General features: G+C 51.5%; 1 protein-coding gene across 10 annotated transcripts in view; it reads right to left on the bottom strand.

Annotated features, from left to right (window-relative positions):
* The window catches only part of CUX1 (cut like homeobox 1), a 352,520-nt gene extending 337,114 nt beyond the window's left edge, over positions 1-15,406 (bottom strand). For 4 of the 10 annotated variants that reach the window (XM_032328400.1, XM_032328401.1, XM_032328403.1 and 1 more), the window contains exon 1: positions 13,502-14,333. In XM_032328400.1, the coding sequence (XP_032184291.1) occupies positions 13,502-13,831 (330 nt within the window). In that variant the 5' untranslated portion in view covers positions 13,832-14,333. Of the gene's footprint in view, positions 1-13,501; positions 14,334-15,094 lie in introns of those variants that run through there. The other 6 variants (XM_032328405.1, XM_032328410.1, XM_032328406.1 and 3 more) reach the window with 4 other exon arrangements.
* Between the last annotated feature and the right edge of the window lie 5,992 nt (positions 15,407-21,398).

Here is a 21,398-nt window from a genome sequence, read left to right as displayed (position 1 = left end):
GGCCCCAAGGAGAAGGCCAGAGGAAGATGAGCGCAGGACAGAGTAAGATGGAAGCAGCCTTCATGTTAAAATGAGAACCCTGGGGAACAAATAGGAGCTCCACACAAGAGGCCAAGCTCAAAACTGTGGACAGAGTCCCCCATTTGACCCACCACTTCCACTCCCAGGTACGGACCCAAGAAACCTGAAAACATACTTTGCACAAAAACTTGCTCACGGATAGATGTTCCCAGCAGCCTTATTCCCGAGAGCTCCAAAGCAGAAACCATCCAAATGCCCATCATTTAGGACAGGATGATCAGATGCTGTATGTCCGTACCACGGGATATTAGTTAGCCCTGAAAAGGAATGAAGTATGGATCTGACCCACAACACAGACGGGCTTGGAAGACACTACGCTGAGCAAAACAAGCCAGACACAGGCGGCCACACACTGTAGGATTCCATTCACATGTGAAATACCCAGAACAGGCAAATCCATTGGGACAGAAAGCAGAGGAATGGGTATGGGGAACCTGCGGCGGGAAGGGGGAAGGGCAGAGGTGGGGGTCATGGCTAACAGGGACGGGCAGAATTCTTGCCGGAGTGCTGGCAGTGTTCTACAACCCGAACTGCGGTGAGAGTTGCAGGACGTTATGAATACGTGCAAAAAAAACAAAGTGCATGGTTTAAAGAGGTTAAAGCGGTGAATTTTACATGAATTTTATCTTAAAAAATAGAGATACAGGGGCTCCCGGCTGGGCTCAGTCGGTAGAGCATGCAACTCTTAATCTTGGGGTCGGGAATTCAAGCCCCATGTCGGGCGTAGAGCTTACATTAAAAAAAAAAAAAAGGAAAGGAAAGAAAAGAAAAGTAGAAAGTAACAGAACAGAGGTACTGGGCATTGTGTCCGGGCAGCCATTCTTTGAAGCATGTTCAATAGGAAAAAAAAAAAAATGTTTTCAAGAGCACTCAGCACCATCGCCCCCACCCAACACCAAAATGGAAAACTAGTTGTACACTCAAACGTTTCCAGGTCACACTGTCCCTTAAAAAATAAAGGTCTGTAAGATTTTCAGACATCCTAATGGCCCTAACCCAAATCACAGCCTCTGCTCAAGCTTCTGAGAGCGGGGGCTCCTTGACCAGGGAGGCCCCCTCCGCACACCCAGTGGGGAAAGGAATATGCTGGAAAACCTAGAGACAGCACTGTGAAAACCTCTCTGAGATGTAAGAATCAGCTTTTGGGAAAACACCCTAAGCCTCTCGAACAAACAGCAGGCACCTCGCAGACTCGGCACACTGGCCCCCAATGCCACACGCAGGCGCTTGTGTTTCGAGCCCATTCCGAGAAGCCTCCGTGGAGGAACAGCTGGATGGCAGGTGTGTCTGGGGTCAGGACGGGCAGGCGGGCAGCTGTGCCGGCACAGGGTGGAAGGGCCTGACCACTCCATCCCCGTGGGAACGCTGCACCCTCCGCCATCCTGGAGCTGCTCGTCCCCCAGCAGGAGGACACGTGGGTGCCTTAGGGGGCAGCGGTCAACTCGGGTGAGTGTTTCCAGCTAGACAGTCCCTCCTCCTAACACAAGGTCAAACCACCACCGCGCGCAAAGCAGAGGGAGACTTTCTGGGAAGTCTGCAAACACAGGGCTCGGATCTGGCATCCCAGGCTCCGTTTACTGGTTCCAGAAGCCCTGCACTTCGGCCACCTGGAAATAACACCACACAGGAACCTTTTTAAACCCACTCACACCTTTGCTGTTCACCCCAAGGTGGTTCTCACACCTTTTCTTCTCTGCGTAAACGGTAAACCGTCTGAGCGGCTCTCTGACACTTCCCATGGCCCTGAAAGCAGCCTCCGTCCTGCACCCCGGGGAGAAGGGAAGGATCTCACAACAGGGCCCTCAGCTTCCTCCCAGCACCCCAAACTTACAAGTGAGTCCTCTTCGAACTGCAAACAAGTTCGAGCCTTGGCATCCCCAAAACCCCCTCCCGCACGCCACCGCCCGCCCTCCCCGCACTTCCCACGCGTCTCGCACATCGGCTTGTCCCAGAGAGAGGTGGGACTGAGAAGCACCCCAGGCAACCCACGAGGCGAGGCGGCCGCCCTGTCCCCGGGGCGCAGGTGGCTCAGGTGCTGCCCAGAAGGTGGCTGTCCTGATGGCTGGCAGGCGCGAGACCCCACCAGTACCTACCTACCTGACTTGCCACCAGGTATCACGCTATAATTAGTCATTGTAATTGAAGCTGAACGTAATTAATTACATAATTTCAAAGTGTTCAAGTTTAATTCCATTAAAATTACATCATGAAACTGGGGAATTACAAAGGATTACCGACAAAAAGCAAACAGGGAAGAAGAAAGAACTCCAGGCTGGCTCCCTGCACATCTGAGTCACGCCCCGCGCTCAAGTACAGGGCAGTCACCCCACCTGCTTTTAATAAACCCGTGGGGCCGGGCCCGGCCGCAGTGTGCAAGGGCCAGCACCAGGCGCCAGGTGACACCGGCCTGCCCGACGCTCAGGGTCAAGTGGACCCAGAAGGCCCCTCCCTCCCTGCCCTGCTCCCACACTCAGGCTCTCCGCTGATACCTCACCCACAGCTGATACCTCACCCATAGCCGGCCCCTTCTCAGCCACAGCCCCCAGGACCCCTGGGGCCCTACCTCAATACACCAGGGCCCAGGTTCCTTCCTCTTCCTCACCCCACCCACTCGGGCTGGTATCTCTTCCCCTGCCCCTCCCCATCCCTCCCCAGGACTAGGCCTTCCACACAGAGTCTCCTGCCCACTGCTTGTCTTTTTTTTTTTTTTTTTTTTTTTTAATTTGACAGAAAGAGGGAACACAAGCAGGGGGAGAGGGAGAAGCAGGCTTCCTGCTGGGCAGGGAGCCTAACGCAGGGCTCAATTCCAAGTCCTGCAGATCATGACCTGAGCCGAAGGCAGACGCTTAACCGACGGGGCCACCCAAGCGTCCCTCCCCTGCTGGTCTTTACCACCTCGCCCTCCTCATTCTGGCCGGTGACTGAGTCATGTGACTCAGTGGGGCTTTCTTTGCACAGAGGTCCTGCTGTCTACTCCACGCCCGGGGCACAAGCAATAAAGAATTTACATATCCCTTATGCTTACTTTCTCCCCTGCCAGAATGTAAGTTCCTTGAAGGCAGGGGTTTCCCCACTGTTCTGGCCATTAGAATCCTGTGCTAGAACAGTGCAGGGCCCAGCGGTGAAGTCAATGGAGTGAAATGGCCGAGGCTCATCTTCCCAGACCCTTCGCCCTTATAACCTGACACCTGGGGATCCTGTGTGTCCTTTGGTTCCCTGACCAGCAGAGCCGGGGGCTTCCTCCTCCTGGCGCCCCAGGGGTGATCGGGCACCACGGAGACAGCCTCCCTCGAATGAATGGCCCCACCAGTCTGCGACTCACCCCCAAACAAGCAAAACTGCCACAACTTCGCTCAGACAGGCTGCCTTATTTCTAAGACCTCTGCACCCTTCTGCATATATTTTTTAAATTTATAACTTCATTACCAAAAAAGCTGCACCATCCAAAAAAAAAAAAAAATCAGACATGCAAAAAGGTCATACGAATTCAGAGTAGCCTAAAAGCTCCATTTTCCCACGATAATTCCCTGACTAACCTAGATTGAGACCTAAGGAGTGGATGGGGGGAGGGGTACTTCTTCTCTTGGGACAGACGCCTTACAAAGCCAGTCTCTCACTGAATGCACCACGACATTGCTTCTGATGTCTAACTGAGGACTGAGCTCCCCGTGTGCCTGGTGCAGTCAGGTGATGCTGCCCAGATCTGAACCCAGCATCCCTGAGCGTTTAAATCAACTGCACTCCCGGGGACTGAGCGAGGGGGATCGGGTCCTGGCCAGCACAGGGGGACACATAAATATTAGGCTCTAAAGCAAACTGCTCCTAGCCCCAGCTTCAGGCCCGTGTCTCAGAGAACAGCCCTGGTTAGAGTCACGCTCCCCAGCCCGCCTCGCCCCTGCCTGCTCCGTCCCTCCCCTTCCTCCTTCCCCATGGTCCAGGTCCCATGATCAGGCGTCTCTCCTGCCTACTGCCATTTCCCCAAATCGCTTCCGACACACTTGCTGCCTGCACAGATGGGACATGGAGGCCAGCAAGGGGCACAGAAAGGAGGGCTGCTCTGGGTTCGAGGCGATCGCTGCGCCCCAACTATCAAGTAACGTTGGCTGCTGGGAACGCTCGGTGCCAGGCCAAGGAGGATCGGATTCCCTTCTCTGGGGAGCTGGAGCACTATGGGCGGCTTCTCAAGTCGCAAGACTGGGGAGGCTCTAGGAAATTCCTCAGATCCAGCAAGGTCTCAGCCAGAAGGGGTCCGCCCACCAAGGTCAACCCAGGTACGGGCACGCCCACCCCCCAGGCTTCACTTCCATCTCCAGCCGCTCACATTAAGTGACCTCACATTAAGTGACCTCCCGGCCTGGGCTCACTTCGGTGGTCCGTGGACCTGGGTCCCGCCCCTGAAGCTTCCCACAGCCTCATCACAAGGACGCCAGGGCTCCTACAAAGCCGGTCTCATGGATGGCAGGGGTCGGCGGGAAAGCCATGCTGCTCTCTGGCTTCTCACCAACCAGCCAGTCCTCTCTCCTCCCCGGGGCCATGGTGTGGATGACAGGAGAGAGAAATCAAGGGCCCAAAATGCACCTGCCCCTGGTCAGTACTTGGGAAATGATAGCTGTCGGTGTAAACTTAGAAAAAAAAAAGAAAGAAAGTTGAAGACTGCCTTGTCACCAGTGGGCATGAACCCAGTTATTATACGTCCACCACGCACAGCAACGCTGCGCAGTGAACACTCAGGCGGGGGTCCCCCGGTTCAGAGTAGCTCTCCAGCCCTCCCCAGCACAAATGATGCCCGCCTGCCTCTGGTGTACCAACGGCAAAGCAGACAAGTCCTCCCCAGGCTCCTGCCCCCGGGATTCAAGTTCTCATCTACGCTTCAACACCGACCGACCTCGAACTCTCCGCTGAGCTCCCCTCTCCTTCTCTCCAGGGCTCAGCCCCCCAATTCCCACCCAAACTCCCTCCCCCCCAAATCCCACAGATGCCACCAGGAGCATACCCTCTCCCCCAGCCTGGCTCCTCCTCTCCCTCCTCCAGTGGGGGGGGGGCACGGGGGGGGGGAGCACCCTGCCCCCATCAGCCACCCAGGCAGGCCCCTGGGGTCTGTGGCTCCTCTCAGCTGCCCCTGGCAACCCTCACTTCCCCAAATCCATGCAAATGCTATGTGGCCAGACAGTGACGTCACCTCCACAAAAATATCCTAGGTACTTTCTTTGTAAATGAAGAAGCAGAGAAAGCATGCCGGCTATGAAGGCCAGTGCTCAGGAGAGGGCCTGGCCCAGGGCCTTTGCCTCGCACGCCAGGCCCGTGGGGCAGCTCCTGCGGGCTGAGCACATGGGGGACATTTCTCCAGGGCTGACACTCAGACCGTCAGGCCTCTTGCTGCCTGCTTTCCCTTGCACTGGTCGGGCTCTAATCATTACAATACGCACTTTCCCCGTTCTTAGGGGGAAGTTTCCTCCCATTCAGGCTCTGGGCAGAGTCAGAGAATAAATCTTTGTCAAAGAATTGTTCTGCCTAATTCTATTTTTAAAAATGTGGATTTTTCACCCCATGTTTTACGTACCACAAATACAATTACATATATTTTAACCAATGTACATGTCGCTTTACAAAGATGGAATTTAATAAATGGAAATAAATAAGAAAGGCAGGTTCCTTTGGCGTATACACTTATCGGGAGCTTTCAAAACACAGCCATTTTCATATATGCCATCTCCCTTGCACAATCCTATGGCGAATTCCGTTTACACTCTTAAGTGAACCAGCTGAATGAGTCTGAAACCAAAATATCCAGGACTGTGCCCCCTTAAAGGCTGGGATGCTGCTGCCGCGGGACTCGCTGGGCGCTACCGTACAAGGTTGGATGAAACAGCAGATACAGGACAACATAAGGGGCAGACCAGGAGCGCTGAGTGGTGAGGCACAGCCGGAAGCCCTGGTGGATGCTACATGGGGTCCAGGGAAGGGAGCCAGACCTCAGGGACCACCAGGCACACCCCAGCTGCTCTGCTGGGATGCCCTCTCTCCCTCCTTCCCCAGGGGCACAGATCTCAGCTGAGGCCTTCTCTCTGCCCCGGGGAGGCTTTCCCCAACAAGGACTCCCTTCTTCTGCAGCCCTCTGACCACTCACGGCGCACGGCTCCGTCACAGACCAGACGCCCGCTGCCCGCTGCCCCAGGTGGCGAGGGCTGCAACCTTGCCCGGCATCACCAACTCCTGGAGCACAGAGGCTCCCGCAGCACTGGGTCAGAATGGAAGGAACAGACTGCGTGAAAGGAGGTTTGATATTCTGATGTGCAGAGGGAGGGTGAGAGCATTCCCCAAAGTGAGCATCGAGCCCAGATCTTTAAGTGGAGCAAGAGGTTTGGGTAAGTGGAAGCAGCCATCAGCAGCTCTGCGTGCTCGCCTAAGGAAAGTGGTCTCCATGCGGCACCCAAGTGAGCCCCTGTGGGAGCTGAAGGAGAAAAAACAGCACGAAGGGATCAATGGTTTGGGAGGATTAATCCGGCAGCCACGTCTATAATGGACCGTGACCTGTTTCCAAGACACTTTTGAAACAAGGAAAGGCTACATACTCAGCTCAGCTCTCGTGTGCGAGAAAGATCCGGCTCTTGCATACAACAAGCAGCCCCCAGAACCAACTGCACATGCACACACACACACACACACACACACAAGATTTATTAAAGTACTGGTGCATTGTAAAATGACAGCATAATTACATACCAACAAGGAGCAAAGTAAAACAATCGCAAACCACTTCTCGCTCCCCTGACAGTGACATTTAAGCCACAACTGGCAATACCCTTCCTCTCCCAATCCCACGTCAATGCTGACAAATTTGAGCGGGGAGAAGAGAGACGATGGAGCGCCGCCCCCGCCCCAATCCCGCCAAGGTGACCAGGTCCCAAGAGACGCCTTTCTGACCGCTTAGCACTGCTCTCCAGGCCCTTGGCGCTCACTGGCCCCCTGAGCTCACGTGGCACTGTGGGGTCCCTAGTGGACCAAGTCTCCTGGATGGGCGCCTTGCAGCAGCCCCAGCTTCCTGTCGGGCTCCCGGGCCCCCCACCATGCCAATGCAACAGGAGCATGACCCCAAACCCGACCTTGCTCCCCCACCTCGGCTAATGCTAGGACAGCACACGCTATTATGTAAGCCAGGAACCGAGGCACAGCTGAAATGAAGCGATCCCAGGGAATCAATGCTTCCACGCAGTTTTCTGTTTCAAAATCATACGACTGAAAACGTCTCTGCCCTCTGAACAAGAAAGGAAGTTGGAAATTGATTCGCGGGGTCACCCATAATTTTAGTTGTAACTTCTGGGTGTTCGGAGACTCAAAATCTTCCTCCTTTTAGAAGGTCTGTGTTCTACGGGCAGTTGCTACCTACAAGCTCAGCGAGGGCAGAGCAGAACAATGTGAAACAGAAATAATTCACTGTACACAGAATCTCGTGGGTTCAAGTTCTAGGTCAACTACCATGGTGAAAAACAGAAAATAAAAGACATGTTTCACCATTATCTGCCACACCTTTCAGAATGAAGCAAAAATGGTGATAGGAGCAACAGAATGTTCCTATTTTCAGGGTAAGGAAAAAAAAAAAGTCTTTTCCAAACCTAATCAGAAAAATTAAATGCACAATTCCCTCCAGCAAGAATTTTATTTTTAATTTTCATTTACATAGTATCTTTCTTCCAAGAATCTCAAAATAATGGAGCTCCACAAATACTTACAAAGAAAAAAAAAATACGAAAACAACAGTTGTCACAACACAGGAGGGGACAGGCTTGGCAGGGCCGGGGCTCAGACGAGGGGCAAGAAATGGCAGGCGGCGGTGACAGCAGGCGCCCGGGGCTGGCAGCGCCTGGGCTGAGAGCAGCGGCGCCTCTGAGGCCCTTCCCTCCCCACGGCCCACGGGCCTGGCTCCTGCTTGCAGCTTCAGGCTCTTGACGACAAGGATTTACCTCTGGCGTCATTTATTAGCCATCAAGCTATTCTGCCCTCAACAGCGATTACTCCCCGAAAAACAGGAGGGAAGCTGGCGATCAACCAGAGACGCTCGCTCACAGGTCGAAAATATCAACAGAACCAAGATGCCTAAAAGGACTTCCTATTCTTTTTGGTCTTAAAAACACAAAACTATATGAGAAAATAAAATATTAAAAATGTGCTGCGGGTAAAGAACCAAGGTAAGAGAGACTTTTAGGAGGAAACTGGGAACAAGCTTTTAAGCTAGTTGGGGGTTTTTTTGTTGTTTTTTTTTTCCCAGCTAAGTGGACAGGATCTGAACGCCTTACATTTAGCAAAAAGCTGTCAACACCCAAATAAAATCTTAATGACAGTCAGAATGGCATTCCATTTCTTGCAATTTCGCAACGTTCACTTAAGAAAGAGTTCATTTGTCAATTTGTTTTTCCCTTCACCGAACCCGGAACACCTCGCAACCATACATAACTTCTTAAAAAACGTTAACTCATTTAACTTATTGAATAAACACGGCCAAATACAAAGATGTTAAGAAAACAAGCCCCATGCTGGCAGGCTCAGGATAATGCTAAGAGAGAACGAGCTTCCGAGCAAGTTCTGGTAATTTCTTCCCACATTAACTTCATAAATCACAGCCAGAAGCATTGAAGGTTTCAACTGTCAGCTGAGTGGGCCCCACTGTGGCCCCTTGGGTTTTATAAAGGGGGTGGGCCAACTCGTTTTCACAGTGTTCAGTGAAAGGAAGGAGACTCTATTCCTTTCCGTGTGAATTTCCTACCTGGCTATTTTTCCCAGTTGCTCTGTGGTGCTGGGTAAATTCCCGGGAGGAATGAACGCTTCCCAACCTCCCTCCTCCTCCAGCCACCTGTCCGATGGGGAGTGGGGGGTGGTCTTCTCTAGGTGGGAATCCTACCAACCTACCAACTGAGGCACTTCCCTGGGCTGCCCATGGCCCAGGGTTCTAATAAACACAAAAACTCTGCCCACTGCCCTTGGCATCCTGCAGCAAGGAAGAACCTTCAGATTCAAATGAAGAAAATGACAAGATTTATTCCGTGCACTAACATCATCCTCTCAGAATTTAATTACAGCAGGAATGAGAATTATTTTTATTAGAGAGTTGTTTACTTTTCGAAGGAAAGGTCCTTGATGGGTTTTGCAACAAATTAGATGTCTTTCAGAAACCCCTGTTTGCCCTCATTATGTTTTTTTAACTGCGACATATCAGGAGAATAAGGTAGAACGTGTACTTTTTAAAAAACCAAAGGTGCTTCAAAGCTGTTTCTGCTATGGGGCCGATGAAGGTCCCCTCACCCCTTAATCCCAGGTCGCTTCCTGCAGGGACACCTCCCACCTAGCCAAAGGCCACTGTCCTTTACACACTTTCTCAGAAGACAGCGGAAATGAGGACTGATTACAGCTCAGCAAATCTGAAACTGCGGCAGACCAACAGCTCAATACAGATCTTAGCCATCCTCTTCAATAAAATCAATACCTAAACACCAACCAAAGCCTGCTTCTTAAACTTAGGGCAAAACCAGGGCTGTTTAGCTGGCTCTGAAAACTAGAATAGGAAAGGTGGCCGAGATAATTCAGAGAGTCCCACCACTGACATCTGTTGAAACCAACTCAGTTTGGCGGTTGGGTTTGTTTGGGTTTTTGTTTTTGTTTTTGTTTTGTGGGGGGGTGGAGGGGGGTGCTATGTGAGTTTATATCCCTAAATGTAGAGTTTTTAGGAAAAGTAATTTCTCTCTGAATTCTAAATCATTATCAGGGTGTAATAAAATTTATCCAAATGCTCATGTCAATAAATGTGTATTAAATCTGAAATCACAGGTGAATCCACAACTTCTTTGTCATGAACGCTATATAATACAGATATTAAATCACACTTCTAATTATGACGTTATGGTTCCTTTTTCACCCCATGATCGGCACATGCACCTTCTTGGGTGTCCAGACAGACACAGGCATCTAGTTCCTAAAATGCCCAGCACGACTGGAACGTCCAGGTAAACAGTAGTGGGGCACAGTGAGAGGTCACGGGGCCCCTCTTCAAATAGCTTCAACAAAACAAATGGCCAGAAGTAAAAAGTGTCTCTGTGCTTTGCTATAATAAGATTCAAACACAGGATTCCAAGAATTCCACCTGTTTTCAATTAGATACCAGAATTGCTTGAGTGTTTAAACTACATTCACTTGCTACTTATACAAAACAATTCTTCCGGGTTTTTTGAACGTTTTAAGTATGTTAAAATAAGATTAAGGGTCTGGTTTAAACAATCAGAGGCAGGGGAATTTCAGTGGAAACCAAAACTCACTCTCTGCAGCCACAATGCAGAGCTTCAGACAAAACAATAGAACAAGATAACCACTTTCTATCTTTGACAATTACTTGTAAAAATCAGACCTTTCACAGGAAAAGCAACTATATATCTACATGCTTATATGTTAAATGAACTATATATCAGCTTTTAAGTAATTCCTAAAGTAAGGTAGGATCGTATAAAGTAATTTGAAGGTCCGGTTTGTGGGGCTGGCCATCAGATACACCTGCCTTTCAAGTATGCGAAATATACATGAAGCCAAATGCATAAACCTGTAAAACTGTGTAAAACAAAGAGCACAGGGAGGAATCTGGCCTAGCTCTGTCGGGATTTTTCACGTGATGAATTTCTCTTTTTTAAAAATGTGCCCGCTTCCCTCTAACAAATTTGTTCTTCCTTCGTTACACTGAGGATGTTCCTTGTGCTTCAGAAATGAGCTGAAACCAATATAGATCTTCTACCTCAAGGCTTGTTTTGTGTCCTAAGATGGACCGGGAGCACAGCCTCAGGGAGCACAGTCTCGGGAGCAGTTGTGACTGTTGACTGCAACAGGCAGACCCCGAGGGGTGCTGGCCAAGAAGCACTGACTACTGTCCCTTCTGCGGGGTCTGTTTTAATTGTACACAATTAGGGCTGGAGACATTTTCAAACACCACTAAAGGTCTCGGGCTCCATCGGCTCCCCAGACAGCATTTTTCAGGTTAGTTCAGTGGATTAGGAGAGAGTAATTCCTTAGGGGATTGGCAATTTGTCCCCCTGCCCTCCCAACTTCCTCGTGTAGCTAACGTAGCTAACGACTGGCAAGAGCTACATGAAAAGGGGGAAAGAGGCGGGGGGGCGGGACACGACAGACCCAGCTGTATCAGGAGTTCTAGCATAACCCTATCCCTTCACTGCCTTGCACCTTTAAAAAAAAAGAAAGAAAGAAAGAAAGACTACATAGTTTCACACAGAAGGGGGAAAAAAAAAAAAAAACCAACAACCTTTAATCCAGGGACAATGACCCCCTCCCACACCCAATCTCAAAGACACCGATATTAAAAGAACCAAGAAAACAAAGACAGCAGCTGTGTAGAACTCCTTGATGATTTGTTTCCTCGGTATTTTCTAAAGGGTACTGAATGCGATACTTATTGTAATCAAAATAATATACTTCTGGGGAATACTGCCATAACAGGAAAACACAACATAAAACCTATCAGAGAGACGGACTTTCGGCAAAACTGGAATTATTTCCTGATTTTGAAAAAGAGGAAAATGTTTCAAGGTTACTTTTGCAGACACTCCTTAAAGGGGAGCACGAGTCATCAGGTCGGAATAACGCCCCAAAGGGAAGCCAGTCACTGGCAGGCCCCGTCCCCAAAAGCTTCGCTCACACAGAGTTACATGAGCTCATTTTAGAAAGTGTCCTCTTTTCAAACATGTATTTAAAAGGCAAATTTATACAATGGTGTTTTTCTTGTTACCAAAAAAAAAAAAAAAAAAAAAGCCTGGTTTTTACAAGTCTGGGGTAGGATAAAAAACTTGTCCAACTAGTCTTAGCAGCACCAAAGCACTGACTCTTCCATACCACAAGCCTTTGGGACTCAAAAGGAAACGAAACAGAGCTCAATCTCAGAAGCTCTCTTCCTGGGCACTCAGTCCACACCCCAAAGCAGCTTCAAGACCAACCCGAGGGACAAGAACTAGGGCCCGGGGGCCCTGACACGTAGCAGAAGCATGGGAGGGGCACAACTGTCTTGTCCCCAACCTGGGTCTGAGTCTAGTCAAGACCCAGCCTCTTTACCCTCAGGTGGCAGGGCCATAGCCCGCACTGGGCTGCACGGGCCACCCGATCTCTGGGTCAGGGGCTCTGGAAAGAGAAGAGTCTGAAACTAATGAATTCTCTCTTCTCAAACTGCAGTCTCATTGGCTCACTTACTGTCTGTGGGAACAGAGATGACGTTAAACTTGACACCAACTCAAAAGGCCTCTTCAGGACCCAAAGAAAGAACCAGGTTAGCCTTATACTTGAACTCTGGTACTCCATAGCCCAACGAAGGTTCTAAGACCCTCGCTGGAGTAGCAACAGTTACTCATCTAATGCCAAATCTTTATCTATCACCCAAAGCCAATGGATGCTTCGTACAGAAAACAAAACAATAGTGATGCTCGCTCCCATAATTTGCTTTTTCAAGATCAACACCTTAAAGTTCATTCACATAAACTGACAAGGAAACTTTCAACCCAATCCCGTAGTTAAACATCCTCATGATACCTTGAAGCAGCTAATCAGCCGCGGGTTCAGGGTGTCACAGGGTTCACAAAATCTAATACCTCTCTGGAAACCAAATCCATCTCCCATGGAGTTTTGCCAAGATGCTTAAAAAGTAAACCTCACTGAGGTTCATCTAAATGTCCACTTAGGAAGACAAGAAAAAAAAAAAAAAAGGTTTCTCTCTTCAAAACTCCACAACGGGTTTTACAGTAAGCACAGGAATTAAATTATGGTAAAAGGGAGCTATTTTTACTAAAACGGGGTAGACCAATTTATCAAAAATGCCATTCGGCTGTGTTCATAACATTCAGGAATCTAATTTACACAATAGACACTTTGGAGTAATCTATTTTAGTCAATAAATACTCAAACTCCTTTAAGTTTTAATCTTATCAGAAATACATATTTCACATAGTCTTCTTCCTAGTTAAGCGAGAAATCTTAAGAAATTTCATAACGACTATGAGTCTGTTTTATCGTTCCCACGTAGACAGGAAAAGAAAACAAGCGTATACAATGAAAGTTGTCAGACTCCATTTATATACGTTTTAATCCAATCCGCTTCATTTCATAGGAGGTTGCATCTGGAGTTCATTTACTTCCCTACTAAAAGTATCGTAGGTCACTATCACCGGTCCCCCGGGTTAGGAAAGTTCGGTCAAGTTTACCTTCCCGCACCCCTCAGAGTTGGGCGCTGCGGCCGTCCCTAAGGAAGGCTGGGCGACCCCGGGAGTACCGGATGGCCCAGAGCCCCGGCGAGCCGCAGAACAACCCCCCCCCCCCACCTCCACCGTCAGCCTCCACCTCGCCCCCCGGCAGCGCTCCCCAGGCTTCTGGCCCACACGCCGCTCACCTTCAACTTGGCTCCGGCTACGCACAACATCCACCTGGCAGAGTCCCGGGGCTGTGCAAGCTCCGCAAGTGCGGAGCCGGCAGGTTCGGGGCGAACCCCGAGGGCGCGCCGCTCCTCCGGGTGAGGGGTGGCAGGCAGGAACGCGCCCCCTGGGCACCGCGGCGGCACCGGCCCCGGATGGGGAGCCCCCGCATGATCCCCCCACGGCGCCCTGGGCTCGGCGCGCGGATCGTGGCCGGGCACGCCACAGTCGAGGGGGGCCCCCGGGGCTTTGCTTTCGAGAACCCGACCGGAGAAGGCATTTCGGAGAGGACCGGCCGCGCGCTCCATTGCGCCCGCGGACCCTGCTGGGAGTGAGGGGGGGCAGGACCCCCGAAGAGAGGGCCAGAGCGGAGCGAAGCGGGCGGGTCACTGGGGGCCCCCGGGAGTCGCTGGGCTCGGAGCTGGAGCCGCCCGGACAGGCGGCGCGGAGGAAGCGTCCCCCACCCCGGCAGACGGCGCGCCGGGGCGCAGCGCAGGGCCTGCGCTCGGGGAAAGTTGCTGCCCTCGGTCCGCACCGGCTCCCGCGGGGCGCTCCGACCCACGGTCTCCGCGCGCCCGGCGCCCGCGCCCCTCGCAAGTTTCCCCCCAAGCGCCCCTACCCGGGTCTCTGGCCGCGGAGGCCGGCCCGCGCCACTCGTGCAGGCACACAAAAGAGCGGGGCGGCTGCGGGTGGCCCCGGGGCGCCCGCCCGGACGTAAACAAACCGCCGTGTCCGCTCGGGGAGCCCGGCGCCGGGTGCGGGAACGGCGGTGCGGCCCCGGCCCGCTGACAGCCGGGCGCGGCGGCCGGGGCCCGGGCCGGCCGGGGCCGGGGCCGGGGCGCGCGCGGACGCCCGGCCGCCCGCCCGCCCGGCCACCCGCCCGCCTGGCCGGAGCCGGGCCGCGCCGCCGCCGCCGCCGCCGCCGGTGGCCGCTCTGACCCTCCCCCGAGCCGGCGGCACCACAGCGCCACCAGCCCCAGCTCCGCCGCGCCGGCGGCAGTGGCGGCGGCGGCTCCTCCTGGAGAGGCAGGCGCTTCACCCCCCACAGCAACTCCCCACAAACTTTCCCCGGGAATACGGCGGGCCGGGGGCGCGGGGCGCGCGGCCGGGCGCCGCCGCCGGGCCGCAGCCCCCTCCCGGCGCAGCGCCCGCCGCCGCCGCCGCCCGCCGCCACCCGCTCCCCGCTCGCGCGCGCACCCCGCGGGCCGCCGGGGCCGCCCCCTCCCCGGTCCCGCGGCGGCGGCGGCGGCGGTGGCGGCGGCGCAGGGCCGGGGGGGCGCCCGGGGTGGGGGCCGACACCGGGGGCAGCGGTGGCGGCGGCGGCTCCCGGCGCCATCTTGGGCTGATCGATGAATTGAACAAAGAGGATCAATTTCTGATCAAGCGAGTTATCAATGGGGGCCGGGGAGCGAGAGGGACTTGTCCCCGACTCGGCCCCGCTTTCCCCGGCACCCCCCTCCTCCCCGCCGCCGCGGCCCCCCGGCGGCCGGGCAGCCCGGGGCCCCGGGGGAGGCCGCGACCGCCCGCAGCCCCCACCCCCGGGCGAGAGGCCGAGCGAGCAGAAGCCTGACCTGCAGCTGCTGTAAATCAAAGCGCTTCCAATATTGAAACATCGATCCCACATTGGCCGCCATCTTGAGACATATTGAGACGGAGTGAGAGGCTGATAGAGAGGGGGCTGGAGTTCAGGAGCCGCCAGGAGGCAGCAGGCGGGCGGCGCCAAAACCCGGCCTGGAGCCGGCCGCCGCCGCCGCCACGGAGGACGCGGACTCCTCCTCACGGCGCCGCCGCAGCCATGGCGAGCCCGAGCCGGAGCCGGAGTCGGAGCCCGAGGGCGCGGCGGCCGCCGCGGGGCCTGGCGCGTGCGGCCCCTGCCCCCTCCCCCCCGGCGCCCTGCGCCCGGCCCGCGACCCCCGCCCCTCCCGGGCCCCCCGGCCCCGGCGGGCGGCGGCGGCCGCCGGCCCGGCCCAGAGGGGGCGCTGGAGGGCGGCGGGAGGGGCGCCTGGGCCCCCGCGGGAGGCCCCGGGCCGGGCTCACCTGGGGCGTGCTTCGGGCCCTCGGGGGTCGCAGGGGCCGGCGGCGGCCGAGCGCAGCCCCTCCCGGGCCCTGGGTCGGGGGCTTTCGGCCGCGTCCGAACGGACGCCGCAGCCGCGCCGCTTTCGCTCGGTCTCCTGCGGGCCCCGAGCGCGCCGAGCCGCCGCGACCACCTGCCCCAGCCCCGACCCCGCGCCGGACCGGGCCCACCGCGGCCGCGCGTGTGAGAGGCGCGCTGGCCGGCGGCTGCCGCACCCCCACTGGCCTGGGCCCCGGCCGGATTCAGGCCGAGCTTCCCGGGGACGGCGTTTCAAGTTGGGGGGAGTGGAGTTGGGGTGAAACCAGCCCTGACCCTCTTGTCGCTGCACACGTTAACGCCCGGAACGGTGGCAGCGCGGTCCCCGCGACGCACCGAGGTGCGCCGCTATCCCCGCGGCCGGGGGTCCGAGAGGCCCCCACCCGCCCGAGCTGCGCCCGCTTAGGCCAGGACAGGAAAAGTCCTGGCGCACGTTGTGTGTCCCCCCGCAAGCTTCAGCGGAACAGCCCTGGAAACTTCCTGTAGTTTCAGACTCTTCGGTTTTCACTCCTTCTGGTGCAGAAACTTGGAAAGAGTAGGTGCACTTACAGCAGAGTGCCGGGTCCCTGGTTTACAGAAATGCTAAAATTAAACCCAAGAGTCAATTCGCTTTTGATTTTTTTTTTCCGCAGAAACCTGGCAAAAGCACCCGTTTTATGATCGTCGTTTTTAATTGATTATACACACGTGTGAGTTTGACTCTCCAGGACTTTCCTGTACTCGCGCTCTCCCGCACTTCATGTGACGTGTGATTAGTTAAAACCCCCAAATTCCTTGATCTTGAAAACTACATGTAAATAAAATTCGTATGGAATAAAAAATACAACGTGTAAGTGGGATAGAACTGCTTCCAACCGAGTTCGAGGGCTCAGCGCTGATCCATGGGGGTGAATTAAGCGTTTTTAAACGAAGGGCCTGGAAATGAAAGGCCACAAGATTTAGAGAACACACGTGCCCCAGGTCTCGCGCTGCCGGCCAGGAGCCTCAGTGTCGTCAACGCGCAGTTCCCGAGGTCAACCGGTGGGTTCCCTCGGCGTCCCCGTCTAGGCTTCGACTAGCAGGAGGGACAGCAAGTAGGTGGGTGGGAGGGCGCGGGCCGGGGGCCGGGAGCCGGGGGCGCCGCGAGCCTCGGCCCCAGATGCCGTGACGCCGGGCAGGCCGGTGGCGACCTCGGGAACGCCGAGGACCGCCTGGGTGTGGGGCGCCCGAGCCAGCGCGCGCAGTCGGCAGGCGGCCGCGCTGCAGCTCCGACCGCGCCGCCCGGTAGAGGGCAGCGGCGCCCCGACACTCGCGTCCTCGGGTCCCCGCGCACGTGCCCACCCGCGCGCCCCGCGCCTGGCCACGCCCTGTCCCGGAGCCAGGCCCGGGGCGGGAAACTGCGCTGCCACCTCTGGGAACCCCTGTCCTGAGGGGATGCCACATCTAACCATGCCTTCCCCACTCCCAGACCCTACTCTTGAGGGTACGTCCGCGTTCCCCTCCTATTTGTGCGGTGGCAGGCAGGCGAGACCTCGGAATTGCCCTAAAGGTGGCTAGACAAATAAAATGTGCAAGGGCTTAAAGAAAAAAAAAAGAAAAGAAAAAAAAACCCTCCCGTGGGGAAGGCTCAAGGAAGGATCAGGGAAATGGTTTGGATTTGGTGCAGATGTTCTCAATCTAATTATCGTGTCGATCCCCTGGGTTTGAACCAAAAAAAAGTGAAATATATATGACCTGTGTAATACTCCAGAAGTACATCTGGTTGGAATTCAGGGTTCTGAATCCACTGCAATATTTTAGAAATAAATTTGATGAGTATTAGATACCCTTGTTACAGTTCTGGTTATATTTATATTATTTGCATGCTAACTTGACTTAGTGGAGAAACAATACGCTGAGTGGCCCAGAGGTCAAGTTCTATTTAAATAACATTTAGATGTCTTCTATCAAAGTTTTGTGTTATAAGAGGCTTCTTGCTCTCTTGGGGGCGGGGGGGGGGGGGGGTGGAGAAGGACAAAATGTTACCACTTTAAAATGGCATATTCAAAATAAACCACTGATCAAACATTATCTTAGCAGAGTGAAGTAATCAGCAGGGATCTATGAAAGTACAATTTTATTCTTCTTGAGTGTAGACATAGGATCAGAAGAAATAACAGCTATTTCTAAAGACTATTTTCTTTGTTATTTTTTTCAGCTTGACTTTGTCTCACCACTGTAGGTTAGGACTCGCTGACATTCAAACATAGTGGATCTACAAAACTGTATTCTGTATAAAATATTCAGAAGATGGAAAGGCTTTAGGACTTAGACCTCCGTTAGGACCCACAAAGACAGTAAGATGATGGCTAGAACCCCTTAGAACAAAGGTTGGTTAGCAAGGTAACTGGCCCACCACAGAGAAGCATCTTGACTAAAAGTCATTTTCTTACAGTGGAGCACAAGAAAAATAATCCAGAGGTATTGTGCTCACTTTTTGAGGTTCAGGCTCTCCCTTTAGGAAAAGAAAGCTCACAGTTCCCAAGTTTGTGACTAATTCTCCATCCTCGGCTTTCAAAAAAGCAAGCCCCAAGTAACCAGATGGGGGGAGAGGGGGCGGGGAGTAACCAAAACTATGTTTGTTCTTGACACCTTTAAATGAAATACAGCTTAGCACCAAATAAGGCAACTAGCAACTAGGCTCTGAGTCCAGAATTCCTAAATTTCTTTTCTGACCCATTTTGTTTTGCCTCAAAAAAATACAGTGGCCATCTTGGGGGTGTGATAATACTGATGGCTGTAAATTACAGTAAATGGTAAAGTACTTTTAGAAATTTACATTCTCCTACTCTCCTGGCATCAGTGGACCCTCCTATTTCCTGTCATTTACACATAGCTGATTAAATGCTAAGGTGAAAATCGGCAAATTCTCTAAAATACCATTTGGGTTGATGATGACTAAACTCGTCCTCGTCCGCAGCCCCGGAAGAAAGGAAGATACATTGCCTTGTTTTCTAAAGATGCTAGGTTAGTCCTTGTTCTGATACACTTAACCTAATTTTTTGAAGGAATTAACCGTCAAGAAATTCTTCCAAAATGAATAATGTCTCACAATGTAGAGTATTATGTTAAAAAACAAAACAAAACAGAACCATCCTCTTACCTCTCACAAAAGAGTCATGTTCCAAGATCTTATTTATAATGGACTCACAAAACAAAGTTGCACCTAGAAACATTATCTCCAGAAAAGGTTAGAAAATGATCTAAATTCCACAAATAATGTAAAAAATTCAGAAATCCTCTATCCCGTGTGATATCCCATGTGAAATGAAAGCTAAAGAAATCATTCCGAAACTTTCATTCACTTTCTGAATATTTTTGCACCCAAATTAGAACTGGTTTTGAAGGGTGTTCAACAAGAAATATTTCAGATAAGCAGAGGCCAAACATGATGCTAAATGTTTACATCATAATTTATTCACAAACAAACATAAACGCATGGTTACTTTGTGGCATGTGGGCAAAAATGAATCATAAGTCATAAGAAAATCTCAGTTTTACAGAGATAGAAGTTGAAAATTATATCAAGGTATTCATTTAAGTAGACTGAATGTGTAAATGTTTTAAATTTAGGAATATCTAAGGCCAGACAGAAGTTTCGAGACACTTTAAATTTGAAGAGGCCTTTTCCTTAAATCAAAAGAGTATGAATAACAGAAGGAAATTACTTTGTCTTCCTTTTGTCTTTGGCCACTGCCTTCCAGAACAATTTGGCATGGACTACTGGAATAAATAAAAGGAAGATTCCAGATCCTTTTTTTGGGGGGGGGGGGGGAGCTCAAGAAAACCAAACTACTTTTAATTGTTTTGTTTTTTAAATAATACTTTATGTTAATTATTTCTAAGTACACTATTCATTCTACTATGTAAATACCCACCAAATAAAAGTACACATTTGGCTACATGTAATTACATGCATAGTACATAATTCATCTCTATCCGCCAAATGTATGTGTAGTTATATAATTGTACCAAGAACCTGCCAAACTTGTAAGAAAAAACTGTAATGATTTCTAAGCAGTAGGCTCTCCTCTGCACCACCCCATCAGCCTCTGTCTGGTGACAGCATCTCTCAGTCTCCAAGACCCTTTTAGAAATCTTCAAAGACTTAATTTCTGGCCCCACCATTTCACTTTGCCTTCCACTTCTGGACAGCATATGTCGATGCCACTAGCTCTAGGTATCTTTCCGCACCTCTAATGATTACATTCTGCTCTCCTCACTCGTACACGAGCAACTTGGAGCTGGATCTTTCGGCTGGAGCTCAGCCTTAAACTTGGAAAGTACATCTAGCTTCATGGACTCAACTGCTCGCTGTTTGGGGACTCCCAAGCCCCAAGGAGAATCTGGGGCTTCTCATCACCCAACAATTTCCCCCAACCCCTCCCCACCAGCCACACCCCCTCTCCTACCAGAGTCTTTTTTCACCGAACTTTTATTCTAATAGAAGTTTTCTTGAACTTTTGAGTTTACTAGGATATCATATCTCTTTCTCCCCCTTTTTACCTCTTCCTCATCGAGAGATGCTCGTGTTAATGACATATTACATATCTCCTATGCCCTATGGAAATAAACACCTTCCTGTATGAGTCCCACTGATGTCATTGCTGAATCACTAGAAATTAATAGCGTACATCGACAGTAGTTTGAAAAGGCTTGAAATATGTAAAGTACTGTATAAATATTATTATTATCTTGCTTAATGTAAAGTTCATATGCTATGCTAAGATCTTTTTTTTTTTTTTTAAGATTTTATTTATTTATTTGACAGAGATCAAGTAGGCGGAGAGGCAGGCAGAGAGAAAGAGGAGGAAGCAGGCTCTCCGCTGAGCAGAGAGCCCGATGCGGGGCTCCATCCCAGGACCCTGAGATCATGACCTGAGCCGAAGGCAGAGGCTTAACCCACTGAGCCACCCAGGTGCCCCTAAGACCTTTTATTAATTCTTTTTCTTTCCTCCTGGGAGCTATGAGCCATAAGCATCATATTTATACTGACCTTTCATTATTAATATTGCTTATACGATATCAGTTTGCTAGCCAATATTTTAAATACACAGCTATATAGTTAGGTCCCTGGTGCCAAGACATATAGAGTAGAGACATGCTTTTTTAAAAATCACATTTGCAACATGAAGCAACGTATTGTTTTGTTTCTCTACCAGATCATTTATGACACATCTCTACAGTTATATGGTTGGAGTTGAATGAAGATTTGTTTTCATGAAAGGTAATTAGATTTTCTTTTGTCGTGAGCACTGTTGGATTGGATATTATTTTTCCCCCCCGGGTAACTGTGGTTTGGAAGATCCTGAAAGCTTGTTCCACTGGAAAATAGGGAAGCTGCTATTTCTAGCAGCGAGTAAAAAACTTTTCCCTTTCCCTCAAGCTCCATTCACGCTAAATATTTGATCTCATGTCAGTTTTTGAGGCTCTGTATTATAATATCTTTAGAGGTTTAAGCAGGTAGCAGGATCTCATAGAATGTCAAAATGTTGTTTTTGTGTGAGGTAGAAAAAAGCCAGGAGAATGGGTCTCTAATCTAGCAACCATTTTTTCTAATTAAAATATTCTCAGGCACACACACACATCTAATCTGAAAAGCAAAAATGTCCAATAAAAGAATGAAATGAAAATATTTTCAGCACAGAAGTACTTCTGGTGACAAAACAAGCAAACCCACCCACCAACAACATCAACAACAAAAAAACACAGAAAGAAAACAAAATGAAAGGACCGAAGTGTCCTGC

The sequence above is a fragment of the Mustela erminea genome, chromosome 20, assembly GCF_009829155.1.
Source record: "Mustela erminea isolate mMusErm1 chromosome 20, mMusErm1.Pri, whole genome shotgun sequence".
Lineage (NCBI taxonomy): Eukaryota > Metazoa > Chordata > Mammalia > Carnivora > Mustelidae > Mustela > Mustela erminea.
Note: the sequence above shows the minus strand (reverse complement) of the source record. Positions and strands in the feature narration are given on the sequence as shown.